At 31.5% G+C, this 18643-nt stretch overlaps 1 protein-coding gene across 2 annotated transcripts; it reads left to right on the top strand.

Moving 5' to 3' along the window:
* Positions 1–5795: 5795 nt before the first annotated feature.
* LOC143071718 (perilipin-2-like) lies at positions 5796–16675 on the top strand. Of its 2 annotated transcripts, none has more exons than XM_076246219.1 (10): positions 5796–5925; positions 6341–6591; positions 7392–7477; positions 8096–8206; positions 8712–8886; positions 9249–9421; positions 9863–9997; positions 10316–10483; positions 11003–11125; positions 16467–16675. In XM_076246219.1, the coding sequence occupies exons 2-10, from the start codon at positions 6348–6350 to the stop codon at positions 16578–16580; spliced, it is 1329 nt and encodes a 442-aa protein (XP_076102334.1). In that variant the 5' UTR covers positions 5796–5925; positions 6341–6347; the 3' UTR covers positions 16581–16675. The 2 variants fall into 2 exon arrangements, with proteins under 2 accessions (XP_076102334.1, XP_076102335.1); XM_076246220.1 differs by lacking the exon at positions 16467–16675 and adding an exon at positions 12169–12359.
* The last annotated feature ends 1968 nt before the right edge of the window (positions 16676–18643 follow it).

Here is an 18643-nt window from a genome sequence, read left to right as displayed (position 1 = left end):
ATCAGCCTGTGTTTTATTTAAATTAATGTTGTCGCGGAATTAGCGAATAATGTAGTTTTAGTCAAAATGAGAAAAACAAAGTGACAAATACAAACCCAGGTCCTAAAATGAAAGATGAGAACAAGGACGAACTATGTGCTCCAAAAAGATGAGCAATTTCAGCTTCTACCGAGACACCAACCTGTGCGAACTTATGAATATTATGTTCGGAAATGTGAATCCACGAAATACGGAGATAGTACACATCATTTCATTAACGATCGATCAGACATAGTCTGAGAGTTGACTCGCACTATATATGATGGGGTACTGATTGTATATCGCGAACTTACTTTAAAATCAAGAATAACATGCCTCTTTTATAATGGTTGGGGGAGAGGCAGGACTGATGAATTACAACAAAACTATTCACGAAAAACAAATATGACAGACAAACCGAACGACAACCACTAAACTACCAGCTACTGACTTGGGGCAGTGGCGGGGTTAAACATTAGTTAAAAAATTAATAAGAGTTTAACTCATCAGATCGATACAAAGCAAAAACACTTTTAAAACTTATACATACATACCGGACGTGACAGGGTATTTATATACATCCCTCACAACAACAAGAACACAAAGTATAGATCTGATAGTATTAGCAGTTATTGACACCTAGTCCAAGGCCAATAACAACTAATAAAAAAAAGTCATGAATCTGAGACAATGTGGGACATTCTTGTCCCGCATGTGTTTGTGTCAATTGATTTCCCCTCTCCTGGACTTACTCTTGGTTTGTCTACCATTGCAGAGTTGTCCACCTAATTCAATTAACTAACTTTAAACAAAAACTTAGTTCATTATGTGTTTTGGGTAAATATAAATATTGGAATCATCTATTAGAGTTTCAAAAAATGAATACTGACAAACTTATTTATCATTTAAAGATTGTTTTCAAGAAGAACAATATTTAGATACATGAACTAATGACTATAACTGATTTTAAGAAAGGCTCTTCATATGTTAATTGAGAAACAGTGCTGACCCACTGCATTAGAAATTTATAATGCCAAAAACTAAAAAAATCGTATTGTAAGATCTGAGACCTACTGACTATATTGTACAGCTGACAAAGTTGAGGATGAACGTCATTTTTCAATCGAATGCTCACTCCATAGTAATAGTAACTCTTTCAGCATATTTCTAGCACCTGTCAAAACTTTAAAAAGTTAGATAAACATGATAAATCTTCGAAATTTGTTTTCATATTAACACAAGAAAACTTTACTATTATTGGGAAAAATTATTTTCTTGTTAGTTTTTTGACTTGTGTAGAACAGGTCTTGATACTGGTATTTGATATAACTGTCACGGCTAGTTGTTTTTACTACTTATGATTTTGTTTTGACTCCGATTCTGACCATTAGCCTTTATGGTGATAAAATGATAATTATATTATACTTCTTTTGTAATGTTTTAATATTGACCCAATCATTATACCGCCGCTTCTAAAAAGTGGGGGTATACTGTTTTACCTCTGTCTGTCCGTCCCATGAATATGGTCGTTGTATTTTTAATTAGATTGTTTTTCTAACGAACTACATTACAAGGATTTCTGGAAGTTAGTTTCAGGGTTTATTAAAATCAGCTATACCTAGTTGTGCGTTTTTAAATTCATCACTAAAATTTCGTCAAATTTTCCCAGGAAATACAACAAAAGGATTTCTGAAATTGATTTCAATGTTTATATAAGTCAGTAATACCGTGTGATGCTTTTTCCTGCTTACCGAGAAATTTGGGCGAGGTGTCATCAATGAGCAGAAGCTTCTTCTTCTTTCGCACTTTCACTTGTTTTTCTAGATTTATATGCTCTTTATAAACCCTGTAATTTGGAAAATGAAATATTCTATCCTCTTCTATTACAGATTTCGAATTTAGTAAATTATTCGAACTATCTTTAGATATACGGAGTTATTTCTTAAAATATGTTATATCATAAAAGTAATAATGCAGATTGTTTTTACCTTGATACCCTGATACTTGATAAGTGTCGGACTAATGGGTTGTCGGATTATTGGCTGTCGGAGCAATGGGTTGTCGGTATATTGGGTTGTCGGACTAATAGGTTGTCGGACTAATGGGCTGTCAAGTTTATACATGTCTAACTACAGTCGTAAATCCGTTTGGACTTATACATACTGGCTAGAGTAACTTTCCTGTCAAAAACAACCAACTTAGCCTAAAGGATTTTGAAAATGAATATTATGACCTGGTAAGAAGTGACTGAAAATATTGAATCTGGTCAGGATCATATATGTTAAATATACTGTTGAGGGGCGGAAAGGGGGTATCTTTCTCCTTTCTCCCGCCCCTCTTCACCTTTCTCTCGCCCCTCCTCTCCTTTCTCCCAACCCCTTTCTCTTGTCTCCCATTCTGCATCATGAAAAAATAGTATACAGAATGCTAATTTTCAAAGAAATCGATCAAATGTCTTGTTTTTATGGTTCGTCCACGTCTTGTCCTCTCACAAGATAGAAGTGTTGTTTCTTCTGCTTCAAGAACCTCTATTACTTTTTCGCTGACTGTGAAGCTGTCTGTTTGCGTTGAATTTGTAACTCTGATGCATCACGCAATTTCCCGATGATTGTTTTTTAAAGTATAAATCCAAACTATAGAAACGCAGGATAATGTGTTAAAATACGGGGAATTTTTGAAACACTATTTAGTGCAATTTCTTTAAGAAACCAATTCGTTTAAAATGGTTGCCGAAAAACGGTGCTTGCAAAAAAGAAAAAGAAAATTATTTTGGAAAATAATAGATATAATTAATTGAAAATACATAGTATTAGCAGTCGTTGAAAATCAGGCAGAAAATGATTTTTTAGAATTAAAGTTTTTGAAATATTATTGGACTCTACAGAAAATATGGTCCCAGAAACTTGTAAGAAATTAGATTGCCAATACTGTATAAGCGCAGTTTACACAGGACAGCAACATCGGAATGAGGAAAAAGTTAACAAAGGCTTGTCATTTTGGGATGTCAACACTTAATTAATGCACACCCGTTGGGACAAAATAAACTTAAATCATTCAAACCCCGTTACATATTTTTTTCACTCCATTCCGTATTTCAAAACAAATCATTTCTTGAAATTAACAATCCAACAATTCATTAAATAAAACCCAGTGGCCGACAATAAATGAATAATCGGTGCTTTGATGAAGGTAAACCCAGAAAAGCACTCTGAACGCCAAAAAAAAAAAAAAAAAAAAAGAATTAAAGAGATATGATTGTTTGCCTATATTTTTCAAATGCAGAAACCAACTGAAAAAAATACATTTTAACATCATTTTGGTTCATGTTAATTTACACTTGGGTGTACAAGGATGGGTGTGTTTTGTTGTTGAGTTTGACATGATGTACAATTGATGATTTCCGAACTATATTCCACTATGAACTACTTATTTAAAAATAATTATTGTCACCAAATGCTTTGAAAAATAGAACACAAATACAATAATATAAACGCTTATTATATATTTTGTTCCCTCGACAAAATGTCGCGACTAGTCATACTGTTTTACCCGTGTCCATTTGGCCGCCTGTCCCTCACTTAATCGGTATAAAGGATGTAGTTAAGGGTTTATACAACTTATTTCGAAGTGCAATATTTTTTTTTATGTCAACTTTAGTATAAATATATATATCAAAAGTCCTCATATTCAGTCAAGACTTTTTTTTAAATTTGGTATTTTGAAAATATATAAAGGCACAACTTCCTCCATCTACAGTGTACAATTTCAAGGTGGAACTTTTATATTGCATCGAGTGTTTTACTTATACATGTTATAGAGGATGCATGTATGTTCTCAGATTTTTTTTTATTATATCATTTTACACGAATGACAATGTTGAACTTAGGCAGCAACCATTTGATTTTCGGGGGGGGGGGGGGGGGGGGGGGGTTTGTTTCCAGTTTTTGGAGAAAAAAATAATTTGTTTTTGATTCTGAGAAAAAAAAATTGTTTGTTTTACCCTCAGCTGCCACTATATGTAACGCTAAAATTGAAAGAAAAAAAAATTGTTTTCGACTTGTCGCGAAAAAAATAGATTGTTTTTCGCCGCAGGCGAAAAAAAAAATTTGTACAGAAAAAAAAACCATAGCCCCCCCCAGAAAATCAAATGGTTGCTGCCTTACAGTTTGCAAGGTTGTCCGCAACTATATGCACACTACTACCCAAACGTTTATATCATACAGAGAATATACTATATTAAAACAGGTTTTATTTTATCTTTCACTTTACATCTGACGGGATGTTTTATTACTTCCCTTTTTGATGGCTGCATAAGACACAACAATTTCAAATTGTATTGTATCGTCCTGAACATGCCTGAAATATTTGCCACCGGACATTTTTGAACCTCAAATCAATCAATTCATATTGTATTTAAAAATCACTGTTCACTCAATCAATTTTTTGAAGCTGAATGTGCACCCTGTTAGTTGAAAATAAAACTAAAGTTAATGTGAATCGAATTCGAATTCGCTGTTCGAATTACGTGTGAACTCGGCATTTATAATAGGAAATTTACGAAAACCAGACAGGTTAAATGAAAACAAAATAACAAGCACCATTCAGATCCCGTTACATATTTTTCAATACCTCGCAGTAAAAAACAAATGTTACTCTATATTAAGTAATGTTATCCATTTTCTGCCAAATTATATGGATATCGGTCAACTTTGAAGCACTTTATCTAGAAAAAACCAACAAGGATGTTGAGAAGAAAATGCCTGTACCGATTCGGAATATTAGTTGTTATCCATTTGTTTGAGTTTTGCCGTTTGATTTCGGACTTTCCGTTTTTTAATTTGCTTTGAATGTTTTTTTTTTTTTTTTAGGTTATTTTAAATTTTATTAGCACTTTCTTTAATCTTTTGATTAACTCATGTATTAAATAATTGTTTTCCTGCTAAATTTTAATAATTTAAATATACATTTTTGTCTCCTTTTTTAACTCTTTTCTCCTTTCTCCTGCCCCTTCTCTCCTTTCTCCCACCACCTCTCTCCCTGTCGCCCTTTCCCCTTTCCGCCCTCTCACTGTTCCCAGATCTGGTCTAGACCTATAACAGAATGAAGATGAGTCGATTAAATCTGATCAAATCTGGTCTAGACCTATAACAGAATGAAGATGAGTATTTTAAGTTACTGAGCAAAATGCAAGATAATGAAGAAATATATGTCATATATGTAGGTTTCAAACTGCATAAAGTGCATTTATACCACTGAGCATGCTGAGAGACGTGAAACATCTCAGTTTTCCTAGATCTTCGAACTCAGTTTAAAATTTCATTTAATTATGAAATTATTTCAGGTTATAATACAATGTCTCTGGTATTATTAGTGTATTGTTTTGTGATCCTTGATTTCGTTCATGGTGGGTCCTATTTCGCAAATAAAAATATAACTGAGTTATAATATTTTATTTTCCGAAATTAAGCTACGTAGTCGCAGCACGAAGTGATCATGTTTTTTGGTCGATATTGTCATTTCCAGGGGTCAAGGTCAACATTGATAAGACACGTCATTGTCAGCTGAGTGAAGGATTTCCCTCTTGGGGTAGATTGAGGGTAAATTTAATGTATTTGTAAATGTTTATTATATTGATTTTTAAATAAACCGTACACTAAATTAATTATGTTCTTAATTGATTATGTCAACCTTTTGATATTGTAGCAAATCCAAAATGACGCAGAACATTTGTTGAAATTAAAATAAAAACCTTATCGACCCTCAGTTTCATTAGGGTAGTTTCCGTGACATCACACAAGGAATTTCGGACTTTGATCTTAGACGTGTGTTTTAGCTTATCAGACATAGTCAGTTAGCTTATAAATCCGCAGTGCGGTGTTTCTTTGTCAAATTAAAACAGATATCGTGGTAAGTTGTACTCTTTTTAAGAAAACAAATGTTTAAATAGTTCTATGCCATAACGAACATAAGATTGTTCATTTAAAAAATGTATGATCTACCAGAAAAAGGGGTTTTACTTTTACGGTTTCATTGTCTCATGTCATGATGTCTACCAGTCTGGACAGACATATTATGGCATAGCGTGACGGTGTGTTATAAAGTTTATACTTGTTGCACAGAGTCAGAGAAGAGAACTTGACAGAGAGAAATTATGTACGAGGCACTTGTTTCTGTAGTTTATAAAATAAAGAAAACAAATATTATTAATCTCGACACAAAAGGAAATTTAGATTTCAAAACCTGTGTAAATAGATTTATTTTGGTGATTTTTTAGCTCAATTGAAAATAAATGTATTCTCTAATATTAACATGTTGATTACAGAGTTTGTATGTACAGGCAACACATGGAGGAACAACGAAGGATAATGGAAGATCAACAATTTATAAATCAACTGGGAAAGATCCCAGTGGTCAGTTCAGCCTGGACGCAGGCCTACAATCTCTACCAGAGAACTAAAGGATCCCATGAATTACTGAAGTCCTCTCTGAACATGGCAGAGGCTGGTGTTAAAACTGTGGTGGATACATCAGTAGTGTTTGGTAAACCATTGGTAGAACGATACCAACCACAAAGTAAGTTCTGAAGGTCAATAGTTAGCCTGGATGATTGGGAAGGGGAATAATAACAAGAAAAACAATAATATTTGAATGCAAAAATCAAAGCAGCCCAGTAATAGATCATCTATTGTATACAACACAATTAAACTTAGATTTTTAAGTCTTCAATTGGTACATCATCAATGATCATGTTAATAGTATTCTGTGCAATTAAAAATGTATATAGTTAAGATACATTCATGACGCAGGCACTTGTCTCAAAAAAAACCCTTATATACCTTAATATAACACAAGGTACTTAACTTGCATTTTAGTAAAATGTCAGGCGGTGTTATATTACATGTATTAAGGTATATAAGATTTTTTTGTCTGAGACAAGTGCCTGTGTTTCATGATTGTAGTAGACATTATACATACAATTGTATAGTGCATAATGCATACATGTATATTCCAACAATTAGACAAATTCTTAGACATGTTAGATGTATGAAAACAACAAAAATATCCCATTAATCATTGTTAATCTGTGTAATTATGAGTTTATGACATACAATTTGATTAAAAATTGCAATTTAAATAGAAAAAAACTTTGCTTTTGAATTTAGGATAGAATAAAGAGTATACATAGTTTGGTGAATCATTCAAACATGGTCTTTGTAGAAACTCCTGTCAGTTTATCTCTATAAAGTATAGTTATATGTAATATATATCTTTATTATGGGCTATAAAATTAAATGTATTTTTTTTTATAATAAAGTCAATTTAAGCTTTAAAATAAAAGATTGAATTTTGATTTTGAAATTTCTATTTTACAGTTGTAGAAAAAGCTAACAGTTATGCTTGTGAGAAATTAAATCAATTGGAAGAAAAATACCCTGTTATCAACAAACCTACTGAAGAGGTAAGGTGTCAAATCTTGTTTAAGTTATTTTGCTGGTACATTGATGTGCTCTTAAGACATCAGTACTTTTTATTATAATTAATATAGTTAACAATGTCTATATGATTTGTGATCCATCCCACATCTGATAGACTGGTTCAAAGTACAAACATGTCATCTCAATTTATATCAATTGAAGGTTATGTTTTCTAAAATGTATATCAGTTGAAGGCCAGATAAGGTTTTAAAAATAGAACTCCCTTGACCTACTTTGTTTAAAAACTGACAAGTAGACTATGTCTGACCTGTTAATTGATAACATTGACACCAGAACATATAACAAGGTAAAAAACATTACTGCGTAATTGGTAAAATATTACAATCTATGGTCAGGATGGTTAACGATAACTTGATAAAAAAAGGCAATTCATATCTATTATTAGCCATTAATATGTGTACATGTACATGTCTGTTAAATTCTATAGTCATTTATGTCATTTGGCTATTGAAAATACACAAATGTACATATATAATTAAATTTTTTGAATATTTTTTGTACTATCAGTTACATGTAATTTGGGTATTATATTTGAATAAATCTTTCCCTGGTATGATAATAGATTATTTGACATTTTGTAGTTAATGGAAGATGGTAAACAGATGTATGATAAGTATGTGAAGCCAACAGTTGATCGTGTCGTAGCAGTCAAAGATTTCACAGCTAACTCTTACAACACAGGAAAGGAACAGGTTAGTTGTATATGCAGTCGGCACCAAAAACTTAACATAATAAACAAAGTCTTTAAGTCACATATAAGACATCCTATTCTGGTAGATCATATATTTTTTAAGAACGAAACATGAAATTTCAGTGAAGCTTACAAGTACAATGTAATCATTTGATACATGTATAGCATAAATTTATCTATTTTCAGAATACCACTCCTGTTGACCTTAGTATTGAAATAATTGTAGCAAATCAAGAAACTCTTTAAATTTCATTTTGTTATGATACACGTATTATCTGGCATCCTGTTGTGCAATCTCATATGTGTTTTTTCGGAAAGTGCATGTATATACTCGGCATAAGAATACATATATTTGTAGCACATAAACATTCCATATCCACATACATATGAAAAATTATTTCCAATATGAAGTTCTAAAAGATTAAAAATCTTACAATAACCACATGTACCAAAGATTTTAATGTAAAACTCAATGTAGAACTGAAGTTGAAATGTTTTATCCATAGATAGGAAAGGTAAAGCAGATTGGATCAGCAGTGACAGAGTTTGGTTGTAACCAAGTGGCCAAGACCATGGACACTCCATATGGTCAGTTTGTGTCCAGCCAAGTCAACAATGCCTTAGATTTTTCAGAACAGTATGTGGAGAAATACTTGCCAGAGTCTGACTCTGAAGATGAAGGTATAATCATTATTGTATTACAATATATATGTTTAAGTAAGAATAGGATAGTTTTTTTCAGGAAAAGATGTCTTACATATATATACCATCAATCAAAGCTTGTACGTTTTAGGTTCTCAAGGAAATCATTTTGTGGTTTATATCCTTAATGTTCAAAAATATCCATGACAAAAATCTGCCTATAATTTGACAAATATAATGATTAAATTTTAAAAAGACTCAGAATAAAGTTACAAATATACAAAAGTTTATATATACATATGGTTCAGTTAAACTTCACATAAATAAAGTTGGAATGTCTACCAAAATATATACTATCTTAAATGAATTTTCACATTATTACCTGTAATTATTAAATTCAGAAAACGTAGAAAAGGAAGAAATGGATGAATACCCACCAAATGCTGTAACAAGAGCAACTTGTCTGACAGGGAAGGTCCGTAAGAGGATGTATAATAAAGCCATGAGAGATATGAAGAGGTTACAACTTAGAAGTCAAGAAAATCTGGCTAAACTCAGCTTTACCGTAGATTTGGTAAGATTTTGGCTTCATTTTCATGCTTATCTGACTTCAGGCTAAGTTTTTGGTAATAAAAGTATTATTAGCTGTTTGTTTGTTACATTGAAAAATCAACCACTTACAAAAAACAATAACATTTCATGTAGAAAAATATACCTATAAAGTTAGGTTAACATTGACTAAACAGATTCCCAATTAATTATGTCTTTCTTATACAAGTTGAAGTTTCTGTTGAAAGTAACAAGACATTTATCACATGTTTTTTTTTATCACGTTTTTACCTATATTAGCAGCATGTGAAGCAGGATCTGCTTATCTTGTGAAGCTACTGAGATCATCCTTACGATTTTCATTAGGTTTGTGTTGCTAAGTCTAGTTTTTTATGTTGTGTATTATGTACTGTTGTTTGTCTTTTCTTTTAACTTTTATAATATTTTTTATGTTTTATCATTTCAGATTCAGTATGCTAAAACTAATATTGAAACAGCAACAGGAAAAGTAACAGGATCATTTGGAGTGGTTCAAGATAAAATGACTTCAGTATGGTCACAGATTGTTACAGAAGAGGATGATGTCCAAGATGTTCCAAAGGTAAACTTTAGTTTCCTGGTAAAAAAAACAATAAAACAGTAAATTCTAATTTAAAGGTATAAAAAATTAAAGGAATGTTAATCATGTCTTTTTAAACATCCTTACTTGAATTGTAAGGATGAACATTTTAATTGTTTTTATTTAATTGATACTATTTGTACTATACTAAGATATAAGAGAGTGATATTTTGAAATAAGATAATTGATATAGTTTCAGGGTAGATAACTGTTAACAAGATAATGAATTTAACTTTATGTACAAGATTTGTTTATGATACACCAATTAATCATATTAAAAATGTGACATTTGTTATTCAGACTCTAGAGGGACAGTCGATTGCTGTAGCCAGGAATCTTACAAAGAAAGTCAAGATCGGAATAACAACATTAACATCTTACATCCCAGAGTCCGTTCAGATTACACTTAAAGACAGAATTGACCGAGCAAAACAGTATTCAGATGAACTAATCAAATCTTTCCAAAATGTAAGTTTATTTATCTATGAGTCTATTCAGAACTCTTCAAACCAAACGAAACAAACTTAAATCCATTATCAGTCTTCTGATAGAGGAGCTGAATGTCATTTGAATATATGACTCTTAAGCAGGGTTTTACAAGATCTTCTTTAAATATACGTTATATATAATTTATAAAATACTGTTAGGAAGATGCTTACCGTAATGCAGCATCTTATGTACTTTGTGTACTTGCAAATTTTAAATAGGTATATATCCTGAACATGTATTGCAGATAGTGACATAATCACCAAAGAATTGTTAAAAAAATACCTATGCATTTATTTAAAAAATGTTCAGAAAAAACAACACATAAAATAATGTGGTTCATTTACATTTGAATATATAAAAAACGTTTTCTGTGTAGATTAATTGTTTTTCATTCATTATTTCATGACACATACATACTGATTTATGAAAACTTTTAATTTGTTGAATAAAACTAAAAACAGTTTATTTACATGCTTGGATTATGTATTTGAACTGTAGGTCAACTCTTATGAAGAAGTTCCCAGTTGGTTATTAGCCCAGGCACAAGACAAAATGGGATATGTACAAGAAACAGTCAACTTCCTTACTGAGTACCTTCTGTCTAAGCCTCTGGATTGGCTGGTATGTATCACACACGCACACACATGCAGAGGGGGGCTTCATTAGTCACATGCATGAACAGTTAATACTTTCTGGGGGGAAAAGAAACGTTTCTTGATGGACTGTTGAGATTTGATTTCCAAACATATTTGAAGTCAGGTGGAATTTATTTTAACTCAAGCATTATGCAGTCCACTGTTTTATATTTGTGTCATAAAGAATACTTTTCTGGTTGTACATGTATTTAAAGCACCTAAAACCAATAAAATTATCTCAGATCTTTTGCAGTTAGAAATGACCTTCCAAAATTTTGGGGCATATTTAATGATCTTTACAATTCCCTCTAAAACTATCTAAAGTTTTTTTAATTTTATATATGGTTGGTAGACTATAAAATTCCCCATGAATTCCACCAGGCTTAAACAGTTATTACATGGTAATCTTATCCTAACCCATTATAGTTGGCATCATTTGAACATCCTTCAGTTAACTGCAGACTTTAGTGTATATACTGATAGAGGTTATAACAAGTTTCAAAATATCACACTTTTTTTTTGATTACACAGATTTTAAATACAGGTTCACAAAATATAATAAATACAATCACAAAAATAACAAATAAATATAATAGTGAACAAAACATACATGTGTTATAGAGAGTTTATACAGAATATATTGACTGTTATAGATTTCGTTTCTGCTATGAATAAAATACTTGGACAAAAATAGGAGGAAAGGAAGCATATAACCAGTCCTCCTTAAGTATTTCCAATACCTACTTGTTTGCTCTTTCTATCCGTCTACTCTTGAATGTTACATTTATATGTTTAGATTTAGTTTCTTCTATTTATGTTTGTCTCTGTTGTTAGTCAATAATAATTCTAATAAGCATGATGAAAAAGACAAAAAAGTTTTGTGTTTTTAACCAATTTATTTCGTAATTTTTTGAATGGATTGAATTGATATGCTGTCTGATCTACTAACCAATAAGAATTCAGGTTCTTGCATTTGAACTAACTTTCATATGATTGACAACATAATGAGAGAATCTATAATTTTGGTAGATGCCCAAAGGAAAAAGACCAGAGGAAAAGGAAGATTAATCAACAGAAAATTGGACAATTTCTTGTACGATTCTCGTCTGCAAGATGTGATACAAAATGCTAGGATTTTACTATGGGAATGCATAATTGACATTTTTACATGATACCTTTCTATATGCTATAAATGTAAAAATAAAAATATTTTCAAAATATTTGTTGTGTGTATGTATGTTGTTTCCCTCTGAGACAGACTCTGTACATAAGCATCCATGTACATATAAATGTTTTAACTGTTGTGAAAGGACAAGTTCACTTATGGCACAAAATGGCCTAAAATATCAACTTTATTATAAAACACCAAAAAGATCTCAATTTGGTTCGAAAATGGGTCTATTTCAAAAGTTGAAATGCTGAATATATCAGTTCTTTTCATAAAAGTACATAATATTCTCCAAAGTTAGCCCATTTTTGACATTTTGTCAAGAAATGATATTTTGTGCAATTTTCAGACCTAAAAGCTTTAGAAACACTTTGGCCGCCACCTACAATCTAAAATGTGTTGTAACCAAAAGATTTCAATTTTGATATAGAATTCATCAATATAAAAACTTTTTGGATCGGAGATTGCGGCCAAAGGTAATTATGCCAAAAACAATTAGAATTATGGGGAAAAAAGTACCAAAATTGACCTTTTAATACAAATTGTGTTTATTTAAGGGGTCATGGCTCGATAAATTGTAAAGGAAAGTGCCAGAAAATTAATTTTGTCTTAATAGTATTATCACAAGTATTTCTATATAATTTTTTGGCCCAATTTAAAAAACATAAAAAAATTCAGGGCCTATTTTAACCCTTCGTGAACCTTCTCCTTTGCTCATAGATACAGCATGAACTATTCCTGTTACAGTGTGAATTGGCTGTAGACCTTTTCTGTAATTTTTGTTTAATGATAGGCAAAAATATAAATATTTAAATGTTGTACATTTACTTGAAATAGCATGCATATTTCAAATATAAATGAAATTTTCAGATCTTTGTAATAGCTTATTTTTGTGAATATTAAATGAAACTAAAGGATGTTCAAATGATGTTACAACTTGAAAGAATTAATTTATAAAGAGAAAAAAATGCTTTCTGGTTTTAGCATTACCAAACATTAATCAGAAAAGCTACAAAGCAAAAGTGTAGAAAACAAATCCATATGGTGATGCAAGCCAAAACCAGCAAAGGTCTGCTTTCAGTTAAAATTTTCCCTATCTCTTTAGACAATAAAATCAGAACTTATATAGAATATATAATAAAGGATAACTGGTTTCAAAATACATTTTAGCCACTCAGAATGTTTTAGTGTCCTCCAGCTAACACCATGGCTAGAGACTGAGGTGTTTTTTTCTCGATTACTGACCATTTTATCTATGGGTCAAATGTGCTTGAATGCTGAACTTTCTTGTTTTTATTAGGTGTTCTTATGTGATATGATAAAGTGTTCTGGAATTGCTATTTTAATAAGGTGTTTCAGAAGGCTTATCATTCCTATTTTAATAACAGGTACAGTTGTCAAGAATATTGATCATCTGTTTTAATGAAGTTTTTATACGACCGCAACAATTGAAAATTTTTTGGTCGTATTTTGGTATCACGTTGTTCTGAAATAAAATAAATTTTATTGTATTGATAGTATTATAGGTACATGTCAGTGAGGCAGGTTTCATCTGACCTCAACCTCTTTTACATGGTTCATTAGTCAATGTTAAGTTTTTGTGTTTTGGTCTGTTTTTTTTCAAATACATAAAGCAAAAGGTCAGGTATATTTTATGTATGGAATAATTGTAAGTGTACCTGCTGGCTGGCTGGTTTCATATGACCTTGACCTCATTTTCGTGGTTCTTTTAACTCAATGATAAGTTTTTTGTTATAAATATGTTTTCCCAATTACAACAACCAATAGGTCAACTATATTTGGTGTATGGAATGATTGTAAGGTGTGCATGTCTGTCTGACAGGATTTATCTGACCTTGAACTCATTGTCATGGATAATTCAATTTTGTATTTGATGTGAATCAATGGTTAATAAAGTAGGCAAGACATTTCAGCCTGTACACTCTTGTGTTTATCATGTTTATTCTGTAAGAACATGTTGAAAGAGCAGGTACATACATGAACTGCAACTTTTGATGTTGACAGGCCAGGGGTCGAAATTAGTGCTGGTCCGGTGGTCTGAGACCAGTAGAATTTGGGTCGAACCAGTAGACTTTGTCAGGTGGTGGTCCGGTGGACCAGTGGAAAATTATCGATTAAAATTACTGATTGCACTGCAATCTCAATCTATTTATCAAAAAAAATACCTTACCTTAAATTACACTGTACTGGAGGGTTATTATTTATATATATATCATTTTGTCAAATGAACATCATTTATTTTAGGACCAGTAGATATGGAGCCAGACCAGTAGATTTTTTGTCCACTGGTCCGGCTGGCCAGTACACAATAAAGCTAAAATTCGACCCCTGTGACAGGCTACAGATTTTAGTATTGTTTTAAAAATCTTGCACTTGCAATATGTTGTCCAAGGAAAAAAAAATGTGACCAAAATTAATTACATTTTACATTATTTATTACCTCCCTGGTCTCTAATAGTCAGTGCTGTCACTCCTCTGTCTGACATCCAATTAGATTTAAGAGAAACATTTTTTACTCCCCAGAAAAAGAATCATCATCCCTGAAGTGTTTGGCCTATGCATCATTTCTTTTAAAGAATAAGAGATGAAGTGAAATAAATCACAGCAAAGTGGATAGTTTGACTGAAGCCATTAATTGGATATTTGTAGAAAACAAAAATGAATAGATATAGTAAGATGTGGTATGAGTGCCAATGAGACAACTCTCCATCCAAGTAACAATTTATAAAAGTAAACCATTATAGGTTCAACACGGAGTCTTGGCTCACACCGAACAGCAAGCTATAAAAGGCCACAAAAATTACTAGTAAAACCATTCAATTGGGAAAACCAATGAACTACATAAACAGATGACAACTATTGTAGGAAAGGATGAATCAAAACTTTTCAGTCATAAAAGACAGAAAAAAAATCAGGGCAAAAAAATGAAAAACAGTCTTTAAAACACTAAAAAGACTACAGACAGCAGCATGCATGAACTCTACCAAATCCAGTCATGATCTCTTTAACATTTATTTTGTTGTTAAATTTTTTGAACAACAGTAAACAAATTTGTTTAATTTAACAACACTTTAACGACTGTGTTAGCTTAACAACACTTTTGAACAACAGGGCACTGATGCTCTTGAAAGGAAGCAGACCCTGCTCCACATGTTTAGATTCAGCTTGAAAAAATTGTTTCAACATGAAAAATACACTTTTGATTTTTGTCTCTCAACAAATAACAAAAAGTCAGACTCAGATTGGTTGTACAAAGTATCAATTTGTGATATCATAGGTCTGTTCAAAGGGAACCACTTGTGGTAGGCCATAATTTTTTTGTATGCATTTGTATAAGCATATTGGTTGGTAATTATTTGGACCCAACCCCTCAGCCATGGTCTATTGAAGAAGTTTGTGATTAGCTCATATAAAAAAGATATATTTGACTCATCACAAGAGACCAAATGACAAAGAAGTTAACAACTATATTTCACTGTATGGCTTTCAACAATGAGCAATGTCAAGCCAATACAGCATATGGGCTTTGCTTTAGTTTCCATAAAAATACAAGATCATCAATTTTAAAAGATGAAGTACTAATGGTAGGTCAATGGTATTAGGTATGCAGTTGTATAAACATTGGCAGTCTAATTTCCATGGAGACTATGTGACCCGACCCCCTTCATAATAGTGTAATGACTGAAAACTTTACATGGTTTGTTATCTGGTCTTATTCCTTCAGTCAAAGTCATTGAATATTTTTCACAGTTTACATATTTTTTAAGTACTGCCATTTCAATTCCAGCATACTATCAAGATACATAGATGTAAGACATGTCTGTATTGAAAGTTTATTATGTAAATATACAGTGAAATCCTGAAGAAACTGAAGAAAAGAGAAGGGTCCTGATCCCAAAATCCCAGGCTTAAAAACATGAAATCCCAAGGTCCCCATTTAAAGAAATCTAAATCCCTACATCCCGAAATTCAAAAAAAAGAATTCCCAAAATCCAGAGCTTAAAACACCTGATCCCGGAGCCACGATAACGGTCCTACCCCCCTCATAGTTATACAATGTTAGCAATTCAGGTTCCTAGGAGCCTCTTGTTATATGTTATTATTTATAATAATTGACAAGACATTTGTTTTGTTTCAGTCACCAGAGTTTGATTTAGATGGGATAAATTTAGCCGACCCTGTGATGGACCTCTCCTCCAATGGCCATGCCCCTCATGTGCCTTTTGATGGGGACAACACAGACAATCAGTGATCTACTAAGTGAACAATTTATGTCTCATATTTATTTCAAAAGCTATACCATATCTATTTAGAAATCAGCAGTTTACAAACATATCAATACCATGCATACCAATGAATTAGAAAGGACAAACTTAATTATGTATGATAAATGAACCATTAAACACAAGTGCTTTTAATATGTACACACTATTAATTAAGTTTTTTTAATATAAATACAAGATTGTAATTTTTTTTTTTTTTATGTGTAAAAAGATAATCTATAGAACATTAGTTTCATGCAATATTTTGTTTCAAGCAATTGAGAAAATTTTGGAAAATATTTCAGAATTAAGATTCAAATTATAAAAGAAAGTGAAAGTTAATGTAATCATATGGTTATCTCCCTGTAATTCTTTAACTTATTAATTTTAATTCCTTTATCGATTTTAAGGGGATTTATAGGAGTGTGCTGGAATGCCCCTCTCTAGCTGATTGTCATTACAAAAGTTTTAGGTCTACATCGAACGTTTAGATAATAAATCACATCAATCATATAATTTTGTGCAAAGATGCACCAGATGATGCAAGGGGAGAATTATAGCTTCTCTGAAAAATTCGGCCATTCTGACAGAACCCTTTGTTCTCTCTTGACTCAGTTAGTTAAAAGTTCAAGATTAAACTCAGAAATGAGAAAGGCTTAATAAACCTATTCAAACTGAATGGAACATTTTAAGCTATAATGAGGACGTTGCAAACATTGAAATTTTGAATTTTTTTTCTTGAGATTATTTTGTTTGTTTTTGACCAGCATTATGTGTTTTAAATAAAAACATCACTTATCGGTCTAGAGTCTTTCTCTTACATGTAATTAACATATGAATAGTCTTTAACTTTTGGATAAATAATCAGCCATCTCACGAAGCTGGTCTACCATTTTAATACAAATATAATGAAAGCCTCAGAGGCAGGTCCAGAACATTTTGTAAAGGGTGGGGGGGGCCTGTTTCAGTCACGCTTCAGTGATTCCCTATATAAGCTACCAAATTTTTCCCTCGAAAGTGAGGGCCTGGGCACCCCTCCTGGATCCGCCTATAAGCTTTAATAAATGGAGTTGTTTGCTGCTTAGAGAAATCCTGATTATTGCACAAAAATGCAATTTTTTATTCAGAAATGGCCTGATAGTTTTGTAATGAATTTTTTCGGATCAGTAATTATTTCCAGAAAAATTGTGACTTGGCCGTTTCATTTGCTTTTAAAAGCCTTAATGTTTGTGATAGATGTATTACATCATGATTGTTTTTTCTTCATATATGTATGTGTCATTATAGTTGTTATTTTGTAATATTATTGTTTTCAAGTCGGTTTTAGTGAAAAGATAACTTAGAAATCCAACATTTATAATTTTTGTAAGTTTTTTTATGTAGCAGTCTGAGTTTCAATTGATGTATTTTGATGTTTAATGTAAGAAAAATATATGTACCAAATGTATGTGTAATGGTGTAAATGCTGTAGTTTCATAAAGAACATTTTACAATAATACCAACATTTTATCTATAGGTGTTTTTTTTTTTTAATTCTGACAAGTGACTCAATTAGAAATAGTGCAAAGTGATGGTCAATCAAATAAAAATCTGACATTGTTCTTTATAAAAAAATCCTGTAATAGAATAAAATGTTGGCCAATGAGTAGTACCCTTTTGAGATTAACATATAACTCATTTAGAAATCTCATGAAATCCTACGTAATTTATATTTTTATTTACTACCATTATTTTTAATGTTTTATTGAACATTATTATTCTTAAATTGCAATTTTACTGTGTTCATTATTGACAATCAAATCTTTGAAAATGAATTAAACTCATTTCATAAGCAACATCATTTTGTCTTTCTCTCAAAAGCCTTTATTCTGTTATAAAAAGAAGAAAAAAGTTTTGTCAAGACAAAGATTGTGAGCTATAAAAGAAAATTTGTGTGTTTCTGTACTTGTTTTATGTGTAATAAGTCTCAATTTAGAGAAACAAGACAAATAACAACTCTAGACCACCCTTGCAGCATGCAATAAATTTAAAATTGGAATACAGGTAGTAGATC

This window comes from Mytilus galloprovincialis, chromosome 4 (genome assembly GCF_965363235.1).
Source record: "Mytilus galloprovincialis chromosome 4, xbMytGall1.hap1.1, whole genome shotgun sequence".
Classification (NCBI taxonomy): Eukaryota; Metazoa; Mollusca; class Bivalvia; order Mytilida; family Mytilidae; genus Mytilus; species Mytilus galloprovincialis.
Note: the sequence above shows the minus strand (reverse complement) of the source record. Positions and strands in the feature narration are given on the sequence as shown.